This window comes from Ceratotherium simum, chromosome 14, assembly GCF_057802395.1.
Source record: "Ceratotherium simum simum isolate JZ-2026a chromosome 14, ASM5780239v1, whole genome shotgun sequence".
NCBI lineage: Eukaryota > Metazoa > Chordata > Mammalia > Perissodactyla > Rhinocerotidae > Ceratotherium > Ceratotherium simum.
The window spans coordinates 37,869,017-37,894,876 of NC_141913.1; the positions used below are offsets into that span (position 1 = coordinate 37,869,017).

Genomic DNA, 25,860 nt, shown 5'->3' on the forward strand with positions numbered 1-25,860 from the left:
GGGACACCGAAGAAGAGGTGCTGTGGCCAAGGGTCAGGGTGGACTTGCTGCCCCCAGTGAGTCCCCAGCATTCATACTTCAGCCACAGGTCACTCATCCCTGTCCTCATTGAACACATGGGGTTTACCAGTTGCCCAGGACCGACCCTTAGACAGCAGGCACTCAGCAGAGCAAGGTGGTGCCCGGGTCCCTTCTTCCCGGCGAGGCTGACATGGTCTCTTGTGCCTCCGCAGAAGGACTTCACGGTGCGGGAGGAGCTGCAGCAGCAGGACGTGGAGCGCTGGCTGGGCTTCATCACCTTCCTGTGCGAGGTGTTCGGCACCATGCGCAGCAGCACGGGCGAGCCCTTCCGCGTGCTCGTCTGCCCCATCTACACCTGCCTCAGGGAGGTAAGAGACCCGCACGGCCTGCCCCCTGCCCTCCTGAGAGCGCCGAGCTGGAATGTCTGTAATCAAGTCATCTCAGATGCTCCAGGAAAGCAACAAGCCCCCCCAAAAGAAAGTATCACTAACTCAGACTGCAGTAATTGATAATCTAGAACACTGACTGCATAGAAGGAGCCTACAGTACGTATTATTTGAATGAATGGATCTTTGGACTGGATTGGTTTACCACTGAATTATTTATTTTAAAAAAATATTTGCTTCTAAATTTCATCTGAAAAAGAAATAAATAAGAATAACCAAGAAACTTTTGGGAAGCAAGAGGTTATGATGCCCTACCAGGTGGTCTAACCTACTTTAGAGGGTCACGCTGGCTGCTCTTGGGATAGAATTGGAAAGGGCAACCATGGACGCTGGGAGCTCGTTTGGGGGCTGTTGGTGTCATCCAGTGAGAGGCTGGAGGCTCAGAACACAGCCGTGAGAGTGGGGGGTGGTGGGGCTGCTGTTTGCATTCCAGTTATATTTTTGAGTTAGAACCAACAGGCCCTGCTGACGTGATATATAGAGAAGGCGGGAAGTGACACGGGCTCCTCGTTACCAGCCTGGTGGCACCATTTTCTGGGATGATGAAGGCTGGAAGAGAAACAGAGTGGGGATGAAAACTAGGAGTCAGTTTTTAATGTTTGGTGACCTGTTGGAGCTGTCCCCAGGGAGCTGTCCCGCGGTTGCTGGGGTAGAAGTGTCTGAAAATCAGGAAGAGGTCAGCCCTGGGGACACAGGATTGAGTGTTGTGTGACGTGTCAGTGAGTACCTGGTGCTCAAGGCTGAGGACTGGATGGGGTCACCCAGGGAGAGGGTGTAGATGGAAGAGAGGACAGGAGCCAGCCGGAGGCGGGAAGGAGGAGGCGGCAGGGAGGAGGCAAGCCAGGAGGTCAGAGGAGGCTCCAGGAGAGCTCCACAATCATCACAGCGCTCCGTCAAGGGAGCGGGAGGGGGGCCAGCCGGCACTGCTCATGTGCTGTCCCCTCCCCCTCAGCATCTGGTCCCAGGATGAAGGGAGGAACAGCCTCTGTGGAATCTATAGGACCAGGACAGAGACATGGGCTGGGTTTGGCAACAAGGAGATCAAGGGGCCTGTGGTGTCAGTGGAGTGAGCACACAAGCCACACTGGGCCGCACTCAGGAGTCGGTGGGGTGAAGGTGTGAGTGTGGACAAGTCTTTGGAAAAGTGTTTCTGTGAGAGGTGGCAGGGAAAGGGGAGGTATGGGGTCAAGGGACATTTTTGTGTTTTTGAAAGAAAAAAGGTAACAGAGCAATTTCAGAGAAGAGAGGGGGTATTGGTAAATGTTTTTGAAGCATCCCCTTATAAGACAACAGCGTGCTTGTTCGAGACCATGTGGATGCTCATGAAAGGAGAGCGCACAGGCCTCTCTTGAGCACTTTGTGAACCCGTGAGCCTCTGCCACCCCACATAGCCAAACATGTTTCTTAACAAATGCAACTTATGTTCTGGATTCAGACAATGACCTCTCCCAACTTTATTTCACTCTCAAATGTCTTAAGCTCAGAAGCAGCACCAAGAGGGGCCATAGCTTTGCCATTTGTGTCCCTTTGCAATGATTTGGAGGCAGGGGGCTGGCCCGGATGGCCTCTTGGGGTCCTTCCATCCCTGCCTGAGTTGCCATGGGCCCCTGACAACCCAGCTCAAGGCAGGGAGCAGCACTGTTCTAGGGCAGTGACCTGGAGTGCCCCAACACGTTCCCTCTGCGTGATCTGGGCACCTCCTGGTGTTGCCGTCACCTGCTCCCCCGAGAAGGAAGAGGGCTACAGCTGAGCCCTGGCCCTGGCCACTGGGACACTTCTAATACTGCCTGAGGGGGTGCAAACTTTCTGGTCTGAGATCCGGAAGGTGCCAGGAGATCTGCACAGACCAGAAACAGGGAGCCTCTCCTAATGCACGCTTGTTAGATGCATTAAACGTTTCCGGACGGTTTCACCAACACAGACCCCTGCCATGCCCATGGTAAACTTGGAGAGTAAATAAATCATCGATGGCTTTCACCATTTTGTAAAAGAGGAGACGAGATCCCCGTGTTCCAAGCTATATGCCTGAAGCCACATAGTGAGATGATTCAAAAGCATGAGCCCAGGGGCCAGGCTGCTGCCTGGGTTCAACTCCTGCCTCCACTGTGTTTTAGCTGTGCCGTCTTGGGGGAGAGTTCACCTGTTCTGAGCCTCATCTGTAAAGGGGGATGATGCTGCTTGTTCTGCAGGGATTTGGGGAGGAAGACATGGCATGGAGAGAGTGCTAAGTGCACTAGGGCAACTAGGTCAGAATGTGGAAGAAAATGCCCAGGGGACTGGTTCTGGGGCAGGGCAGCTCTCAGAGAGCTGGGCATCTGTCCTCCAGTCTGACTTAGGGCCTGGGCACATGCCCAATCTTAAAGGGGCACAGGGACTCACTGCCCTGCCCAGGCACACACAGTTGGTCCATGCCAGAGCTGGCCTGGAGCTCCTGAACTCCCGATCCCAGGCTTTTTCCAGTAGAGAACTTGACTTCCCCAAAATAGGTCTTAAGAAAGATGGGACATAAAGCGGTGCCCTCTCAGTCCCTTTGGAGAGACTATACGTTTCGCAGCCCCCTGGACACCTCTTCATTCTTAGAGTCAGTTGCTGCTTCCCCTACTCATACCCAGGCCTGACTGACATGCCCAAAGCAGGTAGAGTCAGCTCTAGGAAGTTTCTAGAAGCCAAAGGCAGTGTTGCTGCCTCCCTCCATGTTGGAAAAGTTTAGGCTTTTCCCCTGGGGCCATGCAGATGGCTGACCCCAAATCTCCAGGGCCCGCCCCACCCTGGGGTCCTCCCAACTCCCAGAGCCGCCCCCGGGTGGCATTTCCAGCTGCCCTCTAGACACATCCAGGTCAGGCCTCAAGCCTGTCCAACAAGATGTGGCTGGAGCTGCACCCCAGGGCCCTCCTGCCCAGTCTGGGTCTTCATGTGAGCCCAGACCCTCCCTTCCTGCCTCCCTGCGGCCAGGCAACAGCCCCGGAACCACCTCCTCTCATGGTCAATGGGCCACCCACTCCATCCTCTGCTTCTCCACCGCCCCCCATGGCCTCCCCCGCTCACTCCTCTTTCCTCTTTCCCCGATTCCCCTGAGTCAGACACAAACCCACGGGCCATCTTGGTGTGACGAGTCTCATTTAGAACAAACCTAAGGGTAAGATACACAATCCTCACAGCCCAGCCCCAGTCTCGGGGTCCTCATGCTCACAGAGGCCACCTTCACTGGACCTGGGACTCACTTGGCCTCCGGGCCCCATCAGACTGGAGGAGCTCAGCTCGCTGAGAGCCACCCTGCCCTAGAACCAGTCCCCTGGGCATGTCCTTCCACACTCTGACCTAGTTGAATTAACCGTTTTCTCAGTTACCCAAGCTTGAAACCTTGCACTCCATCCTTGGAATCTCCCTCTTCCTGGCCCTGACATCTCCTCCCAGGCCCAGCTCAAGTCACCTCTTCTGGGACGCTCTCCTGCCCCCGCCCCCAGCAGAGCACACAGGCAGCTCTCTCCTCCGCGGGGCAGGGCACTCCATCCTTATAGCTCCCTCCTTTTCACATCGCCTGATAGTGGTATTTAATAATGATAACAGCACATTGCACCACGTGGAAGGCATTGTCCAAAGCATGTCATGCGTTCTTTTCTCTTTTAACTCTGACAACACCCTGAAGATTATCATCCCCATTTTCCAGAGAAGAGAGGGGTCAGGCAGCTTGCTCAGGGCCACACAGCCAGCAGGCAGCAGAGTCAGTATTGGAATCCAGGTCTGACCGCCGGAGTCCCTGCTCCTAACCATCCTGCTACACTGCCCTGTGAGCCGAGCAGCAGCTCCTCTTGTTCTAGTCTCTATTCGTAACCTGCTACGTGGCAGAAGCCAAGTAGATCTTTGTGGAATTAATTCTGCTTTTGCCATAAATAACATGTGCCAGTCAGAGATCCTTCTTCGAGGGATGGAGAAGAATAATTTTTAGTGAGCCCTTTTATTCTGTAAGAGGAAAAGTTTTCTGCCAAGATGGTTTTCACAACAACTGAAGAGAATTATTGGTGACCCGAAGCTGCATGAGTCTCCTTGCTCTCCTGTTTACCTCTCATATTTGCCTCACGAGCTCTTTTTAATTTCTTAATGTTTTTTAAATTTTATTGTGTTAAGAATACTCAACATGAGATCTACCCTCTTAACAGATTTTTAAGTGTACAGTACAGTATTGCTGTCTCCAGGCACACTGTTGTACAGCAGAGTTCTAGAATTTATTCAGCGGGCATAACGGAAATTTTGTACCCCCTGACTAGCAACTCCCCATTCTCCCCTCCCCCAAGCCTCTGGCAACCATCATTCTATTCTTTGCTTCTATGAGTTTGACTATTTTAGATACCTCATATAAGTGGAAATATGCTTATTTGTTGTTCTGTGACTGGCTTATTTCCCTCAGCATAATATCTTCCAGGTTCATCCACGTTGTGGCATATGGCAGAATTTTCTTCTTTTTTAAGGCTGAATAGTATTCCACTGTATATACATATACCACATTTTTTAACCTATTCATCTATCAGTGGACATTTAAGTTGTTTCCACATCTTGGCTACGGTGAATAGCACTGAAATGAACATGGGAGTGCTAATATCTCTTTGAGATCTTGATTTCAATTCTTTTGGATAAATATCCAGAAGTGGGATTGCTGGATAATGTGGTAGGTCTATTTTTAATTTTGGGGGGAACCTCCCTGTTTTCCATACAGCTGTACCATTTTGCATTCCCACCAACAGTGCACAAGAGTTCTAATTTCTCCACATCCTCACCAACACTTTTTGTCTTTTGAGTTGTTTTGTTTTTTTTTTATAATAGCCAGCCTAACAAGTGTGATTTGCATTTCCCTGATGATTAGTGACATTGAGCATCTTTTTATATACCTGTTGGCCATTTGTATGTAGTCTTTGGAAAAATGTCTATTCAAGTCCTTAGTCCATTTTTTAAACCCAGTTATTAGGTTTTTTGCTATTGGGTTGTAGGGGTTCCTTATGTATTTTGAAAATTAATTTCTTATCAGATATATGGTTTGCAAATATTTTCTCCCATTCTCTGGGTTGCCTTTTCACTCTATTGATCATTTCCTTTGCTGCACAGAAGCTTTTTAGTGTAATGTAGCCCCACTGGCCTATTTCTGCTTTTGTGCTCTTGGTGTCACATCCATGAAATCACTGTGAAGACCAACGTCATGAAGCTTTTCCCCTATGTTTTCTTCTAGGAGTTACGGTTTCAGGTCTTATGTTTAAGTCTTTAATCCTTTTTGACTTGATATTTCTGTATGGTGTAAGATAAGAGTCCAGTTTCATTCTTCTGCATGTGAATATCCCATTTTCCCAGTACCATTTGTTGAAGAGACTATCCTTTTCCCATTATGTTTTCTGGGCACCTTTGTCAACAATCAGTTGACCATATATGCATGGATTTATTTCTGGGCTCTCAATTCTGTGCCATCGGTTTATATGTCTGTTTTAATTACTGTAGCTTTGTAATATATTTTGAAATCAGGCTGTGTGATGCCTCATGATTTGTTCTTTTTCAAACTGTTTCAAGATTGTTTTCGCTATTTGAAGTCTTTTGTGGTTCCATATGAATTTTAGAATTGTTTTTTCTATTCCTGCAAAAACCGCCATTGGAATTTTGATAGGGATTGCATTGAATTTGTAGGTCACTTTGAGTAGTATTGACATTTTAATAATATTAAGTCTACCAGTCCAGGATCAGGAACAAGACAAGGGTGCTTACTCTCACCACTACTACTCAGCATGGTACTAGAAGTCCTAGCCAGAGCAATTGGCAAGAAAAACAAATAAAAGGCATCCAAATCAGAAAAGTAGAAGTAAAATCGTCTCTGTTTCCAGATAGCATGATCTTCTCTAGAGAAAACCCTAAAGACTCCACAAAAAAAGACTGTTAGAACTAATAAATGAATTCAGTAAAGTTGCAGGATACAAAATCAACATACAAAAATCAATTGCATTTCTATACACTGATAACGAACTATCTGAAAAGGAAATTAGGAAAATGATCCCGTTTACAATAGCATCAGAAAGAATAAAACACTTAGGAATAAAGGTAGCTAAGGAAGGGAAAGACTTGTACACTGAACACTACAAAATATTGATGAAAGAAATGAAGGAAGACACAAACAAATGGAAAGACATCCCTCGAGCTCTTTTTTAATAGCATTCTAAGGACCCCGTCATCCTGCCGAGGTCCTCAGCCAAACTGTGACTGTGAGGGTTCCACACAAAGGAGGGGTGTAATAAGTGTTTGTTGCCTGAGCTGAAGGTGTTGTCATCCCCCACCTCAGCGGAAGCTGACCTGCCAAGCTTCAGGTCTGGCTCACCGAGCACCATCCTCCCCACTCTGCCTTTTCCTGACCCTACAACACTCTCTCGGCCCCCTCCTCTCCTCTGTCACCTCTGTGACCCAGTGGTGATTTTGCTAGACTCCTCCCGGTTATCACTGAATGCTTCTCTCTGGGCCCCTGACTTCAAGAGCTTTGTCAAAAATTCCTCTGGCAGGGGATGCTGGAGTGGTTTTAACCCTTTACACCTGTTTCTTCTGAGCAGACTTTCCCGGCACCGGGGGCCTGTTTCTCTCCACTCCCTCTCATCCTTTCTCTCTCCATTCCAATGCCCCCAGCCCATCTCTACCGCTGATTGCCATCCTCCTGCCCTCTTCTGAGTCTGGCAGCCATAGCCAGAGGTCAGGACTGGAGAAAAGGAGGGGGTGCCTCTGTCAGTAACCTCTCATCCCTCTGCACCCCGCTCTGACCCCAAGCAACCTCTCCCTCTGCTTGGCTCCCTTGCTCTCATCGCCCCCAGGCCCCAGAAACCCCTTCCAGAGGATGGGCAGGGAGGGAGCAGGTGCCTCTGAAGGGTGTCTCCGAGGGGCCCCCCCCCCCCCCCCCCCGCCCCCTGGGATGCAACTGGCTGGGCTCCTAGAGAAGAAAGCCGGCAGGCGTGGGCTGGGGAGGAGAACACAGAGGGCAGCAGTCAGGCTTCTCAGGAAATGAAATTGCTCCATGCAACAATGAGAGAGCTACTTTTTTAACTTTTTGCGTGAGCGTGCATTCAATTGCTCACATTGTTTTGGCTCCAGGGGAAATCTGACCTCGGAAAAGACTGAGATGAAGTGGGTATGGGTGGAGATCCTCTGCTATTTCACAAGGCTAAGGGAGTCAAGCAGAACATTCTTCAGTGGTACCTTTCCAGTGGGACCATGACTCCCTTCCCGAGAACAGGACAGGGGGCTGCATTCAGCTGCCCAGCTGGGGCCAGGGCAGGGCCCGCTGTGGCCAGAGGAGGCCGAGGTCGACTGTGCCTGGGGTACCGATGGGCCCTAACAGGGAATGGAGATTTGAAATTATCCTCCATCCAGCCCAGAACTCTTGATCCTGCATCTTAGGAAGCTTTTACAAAATTCCAGGCCCCTCCTTCAACCATAATCGGTTGACTTTCTGGGGATGGGGTTTGAAGGGGGAAAAAAAAGATTTAAGCTCTCCGTGTGACTCCAGTGTGCAGCCGAGGTTAGGAAACATGAGTAGTTGCATCTCAGGTGCATTTAGTGGGCAGGCATGGAGGAGCAGGGAGCGCTGTGGGAGGGCACAGCTGGAGGAGCCACAGAGACCTGAGTTTGAATCCCAGCTCTGCCACTTACTAGCTGGGGGGCTTTAATCTAATTCGTTCATCTTTCCGAACCTCAATTTTCTATCTGTAACATGGGAATCATGGGAATAATACTCACTCTGCAGGTTTAAGCCTGAAAATAAGTGAAATGTTCATGTAAAACATGTGGCACGTGACAGCCCGTCAGTGAGCTAACACATTGGGTATTTCTGTTGAAAGCAAACTGTATTCCAGGCATCGCTCAAGAGAAGTATCACACTGCAGACAGGCCCAGAAAGTAAGGTCCATTCTCCTACCTGGGCACCAAGGCCCCCCACAAACAAACACAACCCCCCTTTCCTGGGGAACTTCTCATGAGTCCTCTATGGTTCCAGCCACACTGTTCCCGTTGTACTTCAACAGAAGGCCTCTCGCATTCTTCCTGCCTTGAGGACGAGCTTCCTCCTCCTCCTGCCTGACCCTTGCCCACCTTCAAGCCCACTCGCAAGTCCCACCACATCCCGCCCTGAGTTACTCCTCCCAGAACATCCTATAGAACCAGTGTCCACACAGGGCTACCGATGCCTGGTCTCTGGACATGTCCTTTGCCAGGTGGTTGTATTAATGCCTTGTGACCTCTTCTTGGTTGCTTTGAGATCATTTCAATCTTTCCTTGGAGGCTAGGTCTCATCTCTCACGTCACCCTGACTGCATTTTGCTCACGACTCTGTGTTCATTCGTCAGCAGTGACTTGGTTTAAGATGATGCTACTTTCTTATTGAACTGCAGAGTTTCCTAGTTGTACTAGAAGGAGGGAGTATGAATTGTGATCCCTCCCCAAAAGGCGTACAATCCACTTGTCTACCACATCCACAGAAATTAAGCACCCAAGAACATTTATGATGGGTTGTACAAATATGGGGGGGGGAGTTTAGGGGTGTGGGCAGCTACTGGGGACAAAGGGGAGGGAGAGCTAGAGCTTAAGGGTAAGCAGGCTTTGGACAGGTAGGCGGAGAAGGAGAAAGTCCTCTGGGAAGAAAAGTTTTAGCGGAGACATGGAGGCCAGAATAAGCGTGGCCCATCTGTGTCGGTGTGGGAGAGAGAGGGCCTTATGGGTGAGTTATGGGCCCACACTGGCTCCCAGCGAGGCATTCTGGTGGACACAGGATAATAGAACCTCTGAAAGTTTTTAAGCCACAGAGCAACACCATGGAAAGTATAAAGGAGAGTTTATTTATTCATTCAACAAACACTGAGAAAAATGCTACTTCTTTATTGAGCTGAAAAGTCTCCTAGACACATTTCCTGGTGGAAATGTGCTGAGATAACAAAGTCAGATAAGTCTGGGCATTCCCTGGCCAGAGGGACCCGCGGGTAACTCAGTGCACAGTGGAAAGTGCAGAGCTCAAAATAAGGCGAGAGTGGGAAGCAGGAATGTGGGAGCCCAGATGGCAGACGAAACAAGGAGATCTGCCTGGCAAGGGCATCTGAGCAGAGAACAATCCTCGACTCCTGTCATCTCTAAATTTGTTCTTACTATAACAGTCAATCAAAAAGACTAAGCAGGAAGTGAAAGGCTATAATGAACCTTGAAAATTCAGGAGAACCTTTCTCCATGAACAGTTTATTCCAGCCCTAATCTTAGGCACAGACCCCGCCTGGAATGTTCCTCTGAGAATGTAGCCTTCCCGGGGGCAGGTACACAGCTCCTGGGCACTGGTTTGGCTGTGAGTTCCTCCAGGTCCAGCAGCTGCTGCTATGAATACCCCAGCTTAAGCAACCATTCCTGTAACCTCCGCCAAAATAACTCCCCACAGTTTTGTCCCCTCCGGAGCTGTCATCCCCCTCTTCCACTTGGTGGCCAAGTCACTCTGTGTTGTGATGCCCCTGACCTGCTCAGACAGCCCCCCCCCCCAAAACACCCACACACAAACACACTGATGCTCCCCCATCTGAAGCTTCGGGATCTTTGACCTCCTCAAGATAGAACTCCAATCTCTCCTCCACCTCGACTCCCAGACCCCCGACCAACCCCCACCCTGTAACTGTTCTGCTTCCTTAGCCAGACTCTGCAAACTGAAATGTGAAATTTGAAGCCAGTGTTCCCCTTAGCAACCATGGTAACACAGGATCTGATAGAGAGCCTGGAGTTATAAAAATACCAGCTTCCACCAGACACTGGTTTCCAAAGGGAAACCAGTCTCCACGCCAGAACCGTTTTTAAACAGTCTTAAAACTCAAGAGATTTCCAACCCCATCTCAGCATGGCTTCAGGAGGACATCTCTTCAATTCCCTTTCGGAAGGCGGTGGTCGTTGCAAGCTTTGGTGTTTTCTCTAAAATTTAGAGATTCAGAGAGGATGTGGCTCTCTGAGAATTAGGTAGCCATATAAAGGATATATAGGTAGGAGCAGTTTTTCTTAAACAGCAGCTTTTCGGCATTTTTGAAAAGTTTAGGTTGAATTGCCGCCAGTCTTTCCAGTTCCATTCCAGGGAGTCCTCAGCGCCATCAATCCTCCTAATTATAGAGGGGATATGAGTTGATCTCTCTCTCTTCATTGAAAACAGTTTTAATTAACATAACCATTTTCTAGCAGGAATTCTACGTTTAAGGCCTCGGGTGGGGAGGTAAGAGATAGAGTTGTCTAAACTTTTCTGCTCAGGACCAAAAGCAAAAGTCCTGCATCTCCGCCCCCCACCCCACCCCCCTCCCCTCCCCACCCCCCTCCCCTCCCCCCTCCCCTCCCCTCCCCTCCCCCACGGACGCCCCCTCCGCACGGCCCGCGGACGGAGCTCTAACTCTCCCTGCTTATCTCGGCGCCGCCTGCAGGGGGCGCCTGGCCTTGCGGGGTGGGGTGGGGGGCTCTTCCAGGAGGCAGGGGCCTCCCCCGCCCCAGTCTCCAGACCCTCCTCGGCAGCCCTGGGCGGACTCGCTCTCCTCGCCCCCTCCCGGCTCCCCTCCGCGTTCTCCTCCTCCTTCCTCGTATCTCCTGGGGCCATGCCTTGTAATTTTGAAAAATATTCCAACTCAGTAATTAATGTCTGAACTTCAAGGGGCCCCTGCTTTCTGCGGAGTGGCGCTGAAGGCGGGCGGGGACGGGGAGGAGCTGAAGGCTGTGGCAGGGAGGGCCTGGGTGCGATTTTTTTCTAAGCTGGCGAAGGACGGTAGACGATAAATTGTTTCTTGCTGGTGTTGTGTGTACAAGATACACACACACATATACATATACACGTGCACGTGCATCCGTCTAGATTTTTAAATCCTTTGGGTTTAAAAAAAATAATAATAAGATGCCCCCCTCCCCCCCTCCCCCTCAGTGGCGGTTTCCCAGTAGGCTGATGTCAGAGTCTGCTCAGCCAATTTGGGAGCACGAGGGGAGAGACAGGCTGGGGCACTTTCCGAGGGTGTAGGTCCGGGTGGGGGGATTGGCTGGGAGGGAGATGGAGTGACCTATATATTTAGAAGATAAGAACCCAGGCTCTGTGGGGGTGAAAAATGGCCATCAGTAACTTCAGATAACCCAGAAATCAAAAAAACAAAGTCTGCCTGTTTCCCACCCACAGGGAGGATGTAAGTGGCCTCACTGAAGCCTGGCCTGGACCCCCCCAGTGCCCCCCATCAAATGCTTCCCCATGGTTTGCCCATCATCCCCCCCCCCCCCCCATTGCGGCCTTCATGCCTCCTTCGGGTACCCTCCACCCAGCAGGATGCCATGCGCTGGGCCGGTTGCAGGGGCCTGGGCATGAGCATGCTGTGCGTGGTCCCTGCCCTGCAGAGCCGCTGTCTACTGGGAAGGAGAAGGGAAAACACCAAGTGCCCTGTGCTGGGAGCTGGTGCCTAAGTCACATACAACTCTCTCCAGGACCCGCACTGATCTTTCTTCTTTAACTTAGTCCAGCTCTCTGGACCATGTAAGTTCAGCAGTTGATGACACCCCACTCGATGCTGTCCTAAGGTTTCCACAGCCCTTGTTGGTCCAGGCCAGACACGGTTGGGAACCACTTTTTCTCGTGTTTTCTGTCCACTAGGCATAGCTAGAACCCAGTTTCTTACTGATGGCTCCATTATCACTGCCACCACAACGATCAGCAGGTAGCAGGTGGCCTGGGCCAGGCCCTATGAACAGAAATCACCAGGATCAGCCTTTATTTGTAGCCAGAAGAGAAGGGTCCCCAGGGAAGAAGGTGGACTTCGGAGCGCGACAAACTCCAGCAGCTCACCCTCTCTGGCTCTCAGTTCCTTGTGGGGCCGAGGGTTAAACCTCATCAGTAGATTTGCTAATTACAAATTGACTTCCTCCCTTCTCTGTAGCAGGACACACAAAACAGATATGAAAAACAAAAGACATGGAATAAAGGGATCAGTCAGCAGCATATTTATATCAGGTAAAATGAAGTGCGTCTCAATGAGGAAAAATGTGAAGGAACACAGGAAAGTCAGTCTCGGGGCCTTTGCCTTTGTCATTCCTTCTGGGAGAATGCCCTTTTCCAGGTGTCCCTCCAGGATGTCACTTCCTCAGAGGGACCCTCCCTGACCACATCCCCACAGCCTGCTTTCTTTTCCTTTCTTTTTTTTTTTTTTTGATGAGGAAGATTAGCCCTGAGCTAACATCTGTTGCCATTCCTCCTCTTTTTGCTGAGGAAGATTGGCCCTGGGCTAACATCCGTGCCCATCTTCCTCTACTTTATATATGGGACACCTGCCACAGCATGGCTTGATAAGTGGTGCGTAGGTCCGCGCCTGGGATCTGAACCTGCGAATCCCGGGATGCCTAAGCGGAGCGCGTGAATTTAACCACTACACCACCAGGCCAGCCTCGCTTTCTTTTTCTTCATACCCCTCACTTGTTTCTGGCTTTACCAGAGAATTTTCTTTGTTAATCTGCTTGTTTTCTGTCTCCCCAGCTGGCATGGAAACTCTCTGAAGGCAGGGAATGTGTCTCTTCTCTTCATGGCTATAGCCCAGTGCCTAGAACAGTACCTGGCATAATAGGTGCTCAATAAATACTTGTTGAATAAATTAATGAAATAGAGTGTCTAGACTGAGCAGAGCAGGAGACAGTGGTCACCCATCTGGAGTTAATCTGGGAAGATGTCTCAGAGGAGATAAATCCAGAATCCTTGAAGAGGTGAGGTGAGCCAGCAGGTGGGCTGGCTGGTAGGGGTCCCTGGGGATGGACTCGGAATGGGAGAGGGAAGAGAAACACTCACCCCAAATCAAACTCAAAGGAAGCAGTTTGTGCTCCCAGTACAAGTGAACCGGCTCAAAAACTGCAGTCAGCCAGTGAAGCTGCTTGTATTCTGTCCCCACCTTTCACTCCAGTGAAGTGGTCTTTTCTTGACTTCAGTCTGCCAAGCTTCATATGAGATTTAATTGGTCTCTCCGAAGTCAAAGTCCCGAGGGCCACAATCATGAGGAGAAGTTGGGGGGCTGGGGGGGGCTTCTGGCACAGAGTCACGGATGGAGAGCCATGGGGAAGGGGTGACTGAGGGGCCCCTAAGTAGCACCTGCTGTGTACTGTGCCGGCCGTCCTCGGGGCCTGGAGATGCAGCAGAGCAGCAGAGCCTTCCTCTCCTGAGGAGAGAGAAGGAGTGAGGAGGATGCCCAGGGCACAAGAGGGTGCTGTGGGGGTTGAGAAGAAGGTGGGAGCATGGCACAGGAGGTGGGAGAATGGAGCAGGTGGGAGAGGACACGCACAGTCACAAACATTGAGGACAACCTCTTAGCCCTTAATCTCAGCACAACCCCAGAGGTGGAGCAACATGTCCAGCACAATATAACGGGAGCCACCGTATCATTGTGCATTTTCCAGTAGCTGCATTTTCTAAAAGGGACAGGTGAAATTAATTTTAATATCTTTTATGTTATCCAATATATCTAAAGAATTATCATTTCAACATGTAATCAACATGAAAAAAGCATCAATGACATACATTTTATATTCTTCTTTTTTTTGTACAAAGTCTTTGAAATCCAGTGTGTATTTTGCACTTAAAGCACCTCTCCATTCAGCCTAGGCACATTTCAAGTGCTCACGACCACATGGGGCTGGTGGCTACCGTACTGGACAGCATACGTCTGGAAGCTAGCTTCTGGAGTCTTTGGGCTTTTAGAACAGTTCTGGATCCCAAAAGTATCTGGATCCTCAATGTCTCAAAAGTATTTTTTATAGGGGCCGGCCCGGTGGCACAAGCGGTTAAGTGCGCGCGCTCCACTGCGGCGGCCGGGACTCGCCAGTTCAGATCCTGGGCGCGCACCGACGCACTGCTTGTCGAGCCATGCTGTGGCGGCGTCCTCCCTTAGAGGAAGATGGGCGCTTGATGTTAGCCCAGGGCCAATCTTCCTCGGCTAAAAGAGGAGAATTGGCATCAGATGTTAGCTCAGGGCTGCTCTTCCTCACAAAAAAATAAAAGAAAAAGTATTTTTTATAGCTTCTCTCTCAGCACCCAGAAACAAAGGAAAGTGGTTTGAGCTGAAACCACAGGCAGTGGGCTGGTGTTGGTCGATTGGCTGGACCTCCCTGGTGGGGTCTGCAAAAGGCAATCCTTTTGACCCCAAAAAGAAGAAAGGTGGGGAGAGTGAAAGAAGGGGCAGAAACGGTAAGAGAAGAGGCAAGCATAGAAAGGGGAACAGAAAGGCAGTGGGCGGCAGGAATGACGGACTGCATGACAGAGCTAAGAACAGCATCCACAGACCGAGGCGGGGCGGCCCTGGGAGGGCAGGCAGCTGCCAGCTCCTCCCCACAATGGCCAAACAGAAATCATGGCCCAGGACGTGGAAGGCACAATTAGCTCATTCTTTCATTGCCCTTCTGATTACACTGTTGTTCTCAGGACTGCCATTTCTGTAATTAAGACCTTGTCCCTTACTCAGAGGTATTGAAACATAAAAGTATTTGCTGAATCTGGTTTCCCAGGGTTAAAAGACAGACTTAGGAAACGCAAACACACTTGTGGAAATGCAAACACACATTCACTGACTAATTATCCTTTAATTAAGGCCGAAGTCCTGCTTAAAACAATTAGCTCTGGGGATTGAACAGTAGGGACAACTCCTGTTCTTGCTAATTGTTCTCCCCTGATAGCCTGGATACGGCCAGTCCGGGGGGAAGGGGGAACGGAAGGGAATGAATTAGTCTGCTGCTTTTGGTCTGGACTGGACCGCACTCTGCTTGGTTTGGAAACGTTAGTCAGAGGAGAGTTGGAGGTGTGGGGAAGAGCAAGGAGGATGTGGTTTGGGCAAGGGGAGTCGAGAGGCTGCCCTAGGCTTGGACACCGGCCATGGGAAGTCTCAGAAGCTACTGCTGGCCACAGTGAGGTGGCTTGCCTGGCTGGAGCTGAGGGTGTGGGCCAAGGATTAGCTGACTGGAAAGCAATTAGATGAGGTGGGGCTGGCTGGGAAAATACCTGGAATCCCAGGGCTAGAGTTGAGACTTGCTTGGGTACCGCCGCAGGCAGGAGGCCTCGTGGGCTCCGGGAGTGGAGCTACCGCTGATGAGGATGGCTGCCACTGGCCCACTGGGCCACAAGCCTTTTTTGCCTCTTGCCGTTGGGGAGAAGTGGATTCTAGAGTTTGAGGTGTCGAGGAGTCTGGGAAAGAGGCCCTTTTCCTGGTTACCACTTCCTCTCTCCAAATGTCTCCTCCACCTCAGTTTCCCTGCTCCCCTCCCTCCACCCTTCCGCAGACTCCCAGGACGTTCCTAAGGCCTGGGGGGCCATCAGATATCCTCCCCCTTCCCTAGGTAGGAAGGATGTGTATGTAGGGTGTTACCCTTCCAGGGACTTTTTGAAAGGAGAGCTTGGAAGAGAAAAATGTATGCCCCAAAGGAAAAAAAGATGCTCCGGGTTTCGGAAGGGTAGGGGAAGTGACTGACCCCTCCGATGAACCCTTTCTCCAGAAAATACCCCCATGCATAAAGCTTGCAGAGAATCCCTGGAGACTGTCCTCTGGGGGGCTTCTCAGTTGAGAGCCCCTGCTCCAGAAGTGGAATTTGGGTTTTCATACAGGCAAATGGTCAGAGGGGCCTTCCAGACCGCCCTCAAAGCGGTTGTGTAAAGGATTCCCAGGGCTGACCCAGGACACATTAGGACTCCCACAGACTCCAGAAGCCCCTGAGAGCTCACTTTTTTTTCTGCCAGAAGGAATCCTAGCTCATACACAGCCCTCCTCGCCTCCCTCTCCCCTCGCCCCCCGCTCTTCTCCCCTTCACACTCTCCATAGATCAGAGGTCAGTCAGCACACTTCTATAAAGGGCCAGACAGTAAATATTTTAGCTTTGCAGGCCAAGAGGGAAAATCGAATTTAACCACATCCCTGCGATTTGTACTACACTGGGCAACAGTGCGCAGCAAATGAGAACAGTTTCTCTAGAAACTACTCAACTCTGCCTTCGTAATGGGAAAGCAGCCGTAGATGATATGTAAATGAACGAGAGTGACTGTGTTCCAACAAAACCTTATTTATGGACACTGAAATTTGAATTTTATATCACTTGTATGTGTCACAGAATATTATTATTCTTTTGATTTTTCCCCCAGCTATTTAAAAATGTAAAAACTATTCTTAGCTCACGGGCCTCTAAAAAGCAGGCTGTGGGGGCCAGCCCAGTGACGTAGTGGTTGGGTTCCCATGCTCTGCTTCGGCGGCCTAGGGGTCACGGGTTCAGATCCCAGGCGCAGACCTACACACCACTCCTCAAGCCATGCTGTGGAGGCGTCCCACATACAAAAAAATAGAGGACAACTGGCACAGATGTTGGCTGAGGAACAAACTTCCTCAAGTAAAAGGGGGAGGATTGGCAACAGATGTTAGCTCAGGGTCAATCTTCCTCACCAAAAAAAAAAAAAAAGCAGTCTGTGGACCAGATTTGGCCGCTGGGCTGCAGTTTAGCGACCCCCATCTAGATCTGTGGTTCTCCACTGGGAAAGTACCCTCCAGGCAATGTCGACGCACATTAAATTGAGAGTCACTGTCATAAAGGAGAGTTTGCAGTTTCTCAGAAGGTGCTGATGCTGCCTGTAGGAGGACCACATGCTAGACTGGATGGAGCTCTAGTCTAACCTCCATCCCCATTTTACAGATGACAAAACTGAGGCTCAGAAGTGACGAGCTCTATCATATGAACCCAGGGAGAGGCTTCTTCGTCCCAGGATGCAGAGCTGAGTGGTTTCCTATCTCTAGCCACCTTCAGAGATCTGCCCTGCCAGCTCACACTGCCCGAGGCGCTAGCCGAGACACAGGAAATGTGTGTGTCCCCTGGAGTCCCAAAGTGGCAGGGCCCCGGTGAGTCATTTCCCATGAGTGGAGACGATGTGCACTGAGGCATCCCCATGCCGCCAGTCAGCTCCCTCCTGACCACCCTGCCGTGCGCTTCAGAGAAACTCCCTGCCAGCTTCGGGGCCCTGCAGGCTGGGGACAAGAGGGGAGCTGAAGGCCCCCTCCGTGAGAAGGGAAATGGAAAGAATGAGGGCTTGGACGTCAGATTACATGATTTTGAATCCCACACTGTTGGTCCTAGCTGGGACCTGAAGCAAGTTACTTAACCTCTTTCAGCCTCAGTTTTTCCATCAATAAAACGGGGAAACAGCTCCTACGTCTGCAAGGTTGCCAAAAGGATTAGTGACCACATCTGTCAAGGGTCTGGCACATAGTGCAGAACGTTTGTGGTATCTTTAGTGGCCACCCTGACATTATGCCTTAACCACAGAGCTACCCAGCCACAGCCTGGACAGCCAGAGAAAAAGGCTACTTGATCTTCCTGGCAACACACAAGCCCGTGACTGTGTTGATGTCCTTATGGAGGCAGTCACGTTCCCCACTCCTGTGACATCTCCTTGGTGATTTAGGTTGCGGTGTGTAAGGCCTGTGTCAAAAGTTTGTACCTGGAGCTTTTGGGTGGCCTTTGGGGTCTGGGAACCCATGGAAATTGTATGCCAATATCTGTGAACCTGTGTAGATATGCATTTTTCTGGGAGAGTTGCCAGAGTTTTCATCAAACCCTCAAAAGGTTCCACGTTCCCCAAAAAGTTAAAGGACACACGTGTAGAAACACAATGCAGAAGAGAGTACCAGACTTTTGAGACAGATTCCTGGATTTGGGAATCAGCCCCCTGACCCTGATGTATGGCCTTGGGCCCATTGCCCATCATCTAATTCAGATCTGAACTTCCATTTCCTCAGCCCTAAAGACTGTGACTAGCATACCTGTCCCCCCCACTCCAGAATCAGATGATGTCCTATGAAGGAAAACCCAGAGTAGGGCAGCCAGGGACAGGTGGGCTCTGAAAGCTGCCACCAGGTGAGCAGAGGCCTCACAGGGGGCCACCCTTCAGGGTCAGTGTGTTTGCTTGAAATTTAAATACCTGGGAGTTTTAAAAACAGACACAACTAAGCTCTGGTGATAAGCAGGATCGTGGTGACCCTAGGGGAGGGTCAGTGAAAAGAAGGGGCTCAAGAGCGCTGTGGGGGTGCGGCCCAGGTTCTAGCTCTTGGTCAGGGTGTTGGTAGCACACGTGTATTCATCTCATTGAATGCTTAGGATGTGTGCATGCTTTGGCATGCAGGATACTCCAACAAAAAGTTTTCTGAAAACAAGGTTCAAATGAAAAAAGTAGAAATACGGTATAAAATCACCCCCTTGGATTTTTCTATATAATTTTGCAATGAAGGTAGCACATAGCTAGAAGAAAGAGTCACTTATATATAAACACAAATAATAGAGTAAGATTTTAAAATAATCCGAAGGCCAGATTTAAGTATCTTTCTTCTTAACCCAAACTGCTATCTAAGCCTGCTTACATAACTTTTGCTTTCTTTAATTATCTCAGGGGGCCCACAGGCTGTCTCGGGCCTCTCACAACCGGGATGGACCTGCCTTGGTCTGGCCTATTTTGAGGAGCCTGTCCGCCAGGGCGGTGGCTCTGCTCAGCACACCAGTGGTTCCAGAGCTCTGCCTGTCCCGTCCCCTCTCGCCTTCTCTAGGAGTCCCTCCCATGGGTTTCTCCTCTCTCTCCCGCATCACATGCTTCCCTCTCTCTAGTGGTTTCTTCTCATCAGCTCAGCAAACCCAACTGAGGGGGTAAACCTCCTGACCCCTCATTCCCCAGCAAGAACAACCGCATTTCTCTCTTCTCTTCAGAGTCAGAATTTTCAAAAGAATTGTCTCTCCACCTGCTATCTCTCTGGGTTGCTTCTGCCCCACCAGGCCAAGCATGGTCCCTGTCGAGACCGCCGTGTTACCAAACCCAGAGGCCTGCTCAGTCCTCAACGCCACCGTTGTCATAAGAGAGCAGCCGTAGATCATATGTAAACCAGTGACAGTGACTGTGTTCCCACAAAACTTTATTTGTGGACACTGAAATTTGAATTTCGTCTAATTTTTGTGTGTCACAAAATATTGTTCTTTTGATTTTTTTTCAACGATTTAAAAATGCAAAAACCATTTGTAGCTCACTGACCCACACAGAAGCAGGCCAAGGACGGGATTTGACCAGTGGGCTGTAAGTTATCAATCCCCGATCTAGAACCATGGTTCTCAACTGGGGACAATTTTGCCACCCAGGGGGCATTTGGCAGTATCTGGAGACATTTCTGGTTGTCACGACTACTGGCATCCAGCAGGTGGAAGCCAGGGATGCTGCTCAGCATCCTACCAGGCACAAGAAGCCCCAGAACAAAAAATTATCTGGCCCCAAATGTCAGTCGTGCCGCGGCTGAGAATCCTGGTATGAGCGATCTCATCCGGCCTCATAACTGTAAGTACCTCCTGCATCAAGGGCTCTCAAATGCGTCTCCAACCAGGACCACTCCTCTGACCCCCAGACTCAAGTGGCCAGACTTGTTCATCCCTCCAGTGAGCCTCAGTCTTGGTAGATGAAACCACTGTCCACCCATTTTGCTCTGACCAGAAACTAGGGGGTTACCCTTGATGTCCCCCCTTTTCCCCACCCCACCCCTCACATCCAATCTGTCTGCAAATCCTGTAGCTTCAACCCCCCAAATATGCAGCTTGTCTACCCTCTGTCTTCCTCTCCAGGGCCACCTTCCTTCTCTTCTGTCATGCACATCACCATGCACCAGCTCCAAACTGGTCCTGCCCCTCTTCTTTGCTCCACTGTGCTTCATCCCAGATGAAATGCCTGCTGGAAGGCAGATATGCCCCCACCAGGAAGTCACAGGAGGCGCTTCTAAGCCAACACTCCTCTCAAGTTGGCTGTGCTGGGCTGCCCAGGCCTTGAGTGAGACTCTGGGCTCGGCTCTCACCTGGAGACTCTCACCGGTGCTTGCACAGGCAGGCAGGTACTCTCATAAATGCTAGAAGAAAATACAAAGAAAGAAGATTGATTTTTGTATGTCCCCCTGAAACCAGTCTCCTTTCTAGTTTCAATTCATATAAAGCACATAGATAGACAATCTGTCTGTGCATGAGTGGATAGCCATGCTCACACTGATGGCTTCCAGGTATATGTGTTTCCCCCGAGTTTAGTACAGGAGCCTTCGCTGGGGGACTGTGTTCATCTTTCCGGCTTTCTCCAAAACTTCATCTGGTGTCCCCTTCACCAGAAGCATGGTGAAGTCGATGTCCTTTGTGATTTACTGAAGGACAGGCAACCACAGAGGGTGGTAAGCCAGGAGTGGGGCCCCAGGTACAGGCCCCAAAGCCTGTGTTAGTCACAGGCAGATTCCCAGGGCAGCAGTGGCCCCCAAACTTGACCTGCAGATTTGCATCTCCAGGTCTGGGTGCATCCACCTGACACCTCCCCCTGGCCCAGGGACCCCTAAAATTCTGAGTGTCTGGATGGAATCCATCTCCTGCTCCCCAAACCTGCTTCTCCTCCCAGAGAAGGTGCCACCATCCTCCTCGCTGTGGCAGCTAGAGACTCGAGGTCATCCTTGACTCTCTCACCACCAGCCCCCATCCCCAAGGTCTGTGGGCAGCGACTCTGATGTAGTTCTTGGGTTGGCCTCCACTTTTCTCCCTCTGCACAGCTCATCTAGCCCAAGGTCACCTTTCACCTTTCACCTGAGTTACCCCACCAGCCTTTCAGACTTGGCCCCCTCCTCACTCTGATCCTTCACTTGCTCCCTGCTCTCTGTATACTCCAGGCTCACAGGACTCTTGAGGGTAATCTCTCTCATAGTCTGGAATGTTCTTCCCTCCCTTCTTCTCCTGATCTCACTCTTTCCCTAACTCAACCTTAAAGGGTCAGCTTAAAGCTCTGCCCCAGGCAGCCTTCCCTGAGCCTCATCTCCCTGCACAGGTGAGTGGTCCTTTCTGTCCCCCACAGCGCCATCAGTTCTGAGCAACAAGCAGCCCACTTAGTAAGAAGAGCTGCCACTGATTGAGCTGCCTTACTATGTGCCAGATACTATTCTAAAGATGTCCCATAGATTATCTCATTTAATCCTACTTTCCAGATGAGGAAACCAAGACACAGAGAAACTACCTGTGTGACATGATTAGTGGGTGACCGAGTCGGAACAGTTTCACTTTACAGCCTGGGTTCCCGTCACTGATCTGCTTGTGCAAGGCTGTGCAACTCTGCAGAGACTGTCTTCTCTGGTAGACCCGTAGATCTATGAGGGCAGGATTCATGCCTCCTTGTTGAATGAATCCATGAATGAATGAATGAAAAAGTTGTTACTCTTGCTTCAGACTCCCTGGAGGAAGGTGCAGGACCTGCCGTGCTCCAGGCTTATATGCCGCTGGGGGTGCTGGATCCCAGGGAACCGAGGGGCCCTTCTGAGTGGCTTTGCCCCAGCCAGCACATGCGTTCCTTCAAATCCGATCCACAGGTCTTCTGAGACAACCAGCTGGACATAAGGTCCTGTGTGAGGAAAACCTAGTCTCGGTAGACTGTAGACTAGACCTGGAACTCAGTAGAACCAAATAGTTGCCCCCAGCCTGTGAGTAGAGAGCCTTCTGGCTATGGGGGTTAGGGGAGGAGATCAGGGAAGGCTTCTCAGAGGAGGGTCTTGCAGTCTGGGATGCAGTAAAGGGAGCCAAGGTGAGAGAAGGCAGGCCCAGCGGAGACAATGAGGAGCAAAAGCTGGAGGCAGATGAGGACAAGACCGGTTCATAGGCCTGTGAGCATATGCTTTTGGCTGGACCTGAGGTCTGTGAAGGGGAGGGAGGGAGATGTAGGGCCCCAGGGGTGGAAGTGGACCAGCGAGCGCCTGGGTGTCAGGCTAAGCACTTTTATCCCCTTGCAGCCCGGTCAGTGGAACGTGGTAAGAATGCGTGGGTAATGCAAAATATCGACTCACGCCCACTCATCTGAAAAGATCATCTCAGTTTTGAAAAAGAGTCGCCCCATTATGAAAATTTATATTCTGCTCAGCGTAAGAAGCCAAATAAACTTCCAGGTGCCAATTAAATTCTCTTATCTCCAACCTTAGACTTGGCAGAGAGTGCTTAGCGAATCCCTTCTGCGGCCCCAGGCAGCCCCAGGCCCTTGTCTCAGCCCATGCCTGTCTGCCTCTCTATTGGGTGGCTGCTGCTCAGCATACAAGTGCTAATTATGCCTTTACCACAGCCCTAGTATTCTCTGCTTAATAGGCCCTGGCCCAGCTGTCCCTGCCCAGTTGGTCTTAGGTTACTGCCTTGCACCCAAACCCACCGCAGAAGCAGCTGAGGTCTCGCCCACGGGACAGCCCTCCAGCCCAGCTTCTGCGGTGAGGCCTCAAACTCCACCCACCCCCACCCCACCCCAGGAAGGCTGGCACCTCCGTCTAGTAATGAGGCTACTGCAGGCGTTTATTCTTCTTAAACACGGCACGCCAAGACTATCATGCTGAAGAGGACATGCTGTAAGCAAAGGTTTCTTCAGAATTCCATGCTCGGTGGCCGAGTAAGGGGCCAGTGTGCCCCTTCTGCAGCTCCTCGAGGCCCCTTACTGGTTTCTTGTGCCCTCCCCCACTCACATACCCTGTAAAGTCTGAGATGGATAGGAGGGACACCTGGTTAGCTTGGCATACCATGAAGAACCTTCTAAGAAGCTTCTTCCCAGGCTCCAGGACAGCTGGGTTGGTGCAGCCCTGCAGATAACCCTGTGCCCCAATCAGTGAGCAGGCAGGGGCCCATGGGCTGGAGTGCAGCCCCTGGGCTCTGTGCACAGTGGGGCCCTTCCTCTGTGGCACTGCCCTCCTCGGTTCCCTCTGAGCCTGCAGAGAAATCGACCCGCCACCCTTCTTTGTAATTAGATTTCTTTGGCTTCATGAAAACAAGCCTCTTGCACCCCTAGGAGGCATCCCATCTTCCTGGAGCTGCCCCCCATCTTCTGATGTCTGAACCACAAGAGAAGGCAGGAAGGCGGTGGGGGTGAGGAGGAGGCCTCATACAGGGACTTGGGTGGCTGGACAGCAGCTCAGCCGCCGGGAAAGCTTACCCAAAGGAGGAAAGGACTGTTTCGCAAGCGAGGCCGGGCGCTCTGAGCTGGCCCGTCGGCCCCTGGCGTGCGGCTGGGCCTGTTAGGAAATCAAGGAGACGCTCTGTCTGCTTTCCAGCAGGCGCCACTTCTCTCTTTCCACTGCTTTGCTCAATTCACGGCACTGGCTCCAGGGCCAGGCTGGCGGTGGACGGGCGGGCCAGCACCCTCTGCCACAGGCCTGGTGCCCAGGAAGCGCGCGCTCATGCCTCAGCTAGTGTTGTCACAAGGGTCCCCGGGCCTGGGGTTGCAGAACCACGCTGATAAGACCAGCCAGCTTTTGGTGGCCATCTCGGGTGAGAAGGCAGGGTGACCCTCGGGGAAGGATTCCAGACTATTTCCTTCTCGGTTGAGAGCCACCGCCCTTATCTCTTTTCCTGCCAGGCAGGGACTCCTCACTAGTCACACACAAAAGAAAACCCCACCCAAGACATACAACCCCCCACATACTTGAAGGGGAGGGCTCGCCTCTGGTTCCGTTCAATCTACCTGGGTATCCGTCAGGGGGGCGAGAAGTGGGCATTGAGCTAAAATTCTAATATTATATATTTGTTCCAGAAGTGGGGGCAGGTTAAGAAGAATGTCCAAAAAATGGAGCCACCTTGGTGGCGGCTCTGAAAGCTCTCAGACCTGTCTGTCAGTTGAGATCTTCCTGGGAGGAAGAACACCCAGGAGGTGGGCCAAAAGCCGATCACAAGGTTCAGGGGCGATTGGGATCTCCATGGGGGGGGCCATTTGGGGACTGCGTAGACCAAGGGGTGGAAGAAGTGAATAAAAAAAGCATGCATTACACAGCCCCTCACTTGAGCTCCTGCAGGCCTGAGAATTATTCCCATTTCATATAATATGGGAATATGGAATAGTTGTTGGAATATGAGAATAGAGAAAACTGAAGCCCTGAGATGTCAATTGCTCACCCAGTTTACTGGGCGCATTGCTGTAAGAACTGAAAGTAGAATCCCAGCCCTGCAGCTCCTGACTCTCTTTCAGGCTTCATGTTCCACCTCAGAAGAGCCGTCTACCCCGAGACATTCAGACCTGCCTTTGGGCTGCGCTTCCTGGAGGCAGGGGGCAGGCCTAGTTGACCTCTCAAGGTCTCGTTCCAGCCCAACGGTGGCTGATTCTACAAGCGAGTTGCTATGGGAACTATAACTTTGAATTTCCTGGCTCTGGGGCTGTGAAAATCACAACCTGAACCTTCCGTTGATGTGGGTTTCTCGATTAATTTCCTGTTTGATTGTTTACTTTAGAGAGCAGAAAATGCCTTTGCAGGCAGCTAGTTCCCTCCACCAAGACGCTTATCACACCCTCCTGGCAAAGCCAGCAAGTTCAAGTCCAGGCCTCAGGTGGGCGGAGGTGGAGGGGCCAGGGGATGGGGCCAGGGGCCAGGAGTTGGGAGAGGCCCAGCTAAGAGCAGATGGCAGCCTGGGGCGCTCTCCTGTGCCCTGCCCCTTCCTGTGCCCGCTGGGGGGTCCCAACCTGATGGGCACCAGGAGAGACCTTCGAGTTAAGAAGCTGGGCCTGTGAGGGGCGTCTGCCCACTGCCCTGAGCCCCAGACCTGGCCCCCAGCCAGCTAACCTCCCCCACCCCCCCCACCCCCGTCTCAGGGAGTCGTTTTGTGCTGAGTCAGACACAGGATGCAGTCACTCCTTCAGAGGGGCGTCTGGAGGGTGCTGTGAGGGGGGTGATGGTCCCAGGTGCCACCCAACACCCGGTGCCCCCGGGCCAGGCATTCTTGGCTGAGCTCCCCAGGGGAAGCTTGGAGACTAACTGCTTCTCCATCTCCCTCTCCTCCGGCCGCTCTCCCCAGGGCCCCACCACTCCAGCAGAGAGCAATGGACGGCGTGCCCGTGACCATAATTCCATCCTTCCCGGCTCCGAGCCTCGGGGAGCGGTTAGCACTGGCAAGCTCAGGTGAGGCCCGCGGCAGGTCGTGACCTCCTGTAATGATAACTGCCTCTTGCTAGGAGCAGAGCCACTTTGTCACCTTCAGAGCCTTCCTCTCCCCCGCTCCTGCTGAACCCTCAGAGATGGGCAGGAGCACTCACCCACTTTATGAGTGGGGACCCTGAGGCATGAGGAGGGGAAGTGGAATAAGCTAGAGGTCAGCCAATCCGTCAGGAGATAATCTGGGGGGGTTCCCAATGCCTCAGCGCCCCTTCCCTTGTCTAGGTGACTATATAACGTACCATCCAAATCAGGACACTTTTGTGAGAGAAAAGGACATTATTGTTAATTACTTTGGGATGATAGGTGAAAACCAGAACTATGCCAGGAAAACCGGGTGTGTGGTCACCCCACTTTTTGCTGACCTCCCCTCATTAGCCTAGTGTATGTGGGCCGTACTTGTGGGGCAG

General features: G+C 51.3%; 1 protein-coding gene across 2 annotated transcripts in view; it reads left to right on the forward strand.

Moving 5' to 3' along the window:
- The window catches only part of CTIF (cap binding complex dependent translation initiation factor), a 289,119-nt gene that overhangs the window by 246,986 nt on the left and 16,273 nt on the right, over positions 1 to 25,860 (forward strand). For both annotated transcript variants that reach the window (XM_087439188.1, XM_087439189.1), the window contains exon 10: positions 234 to 389. In XM_087439188.1, the coding sequence (XP_087295314.1) occupies positions 234 to 389 (156 nt within the window). The remainder of the gene's footprint in view (positions 1 to 233; positions 390 to 25,860) is intronic.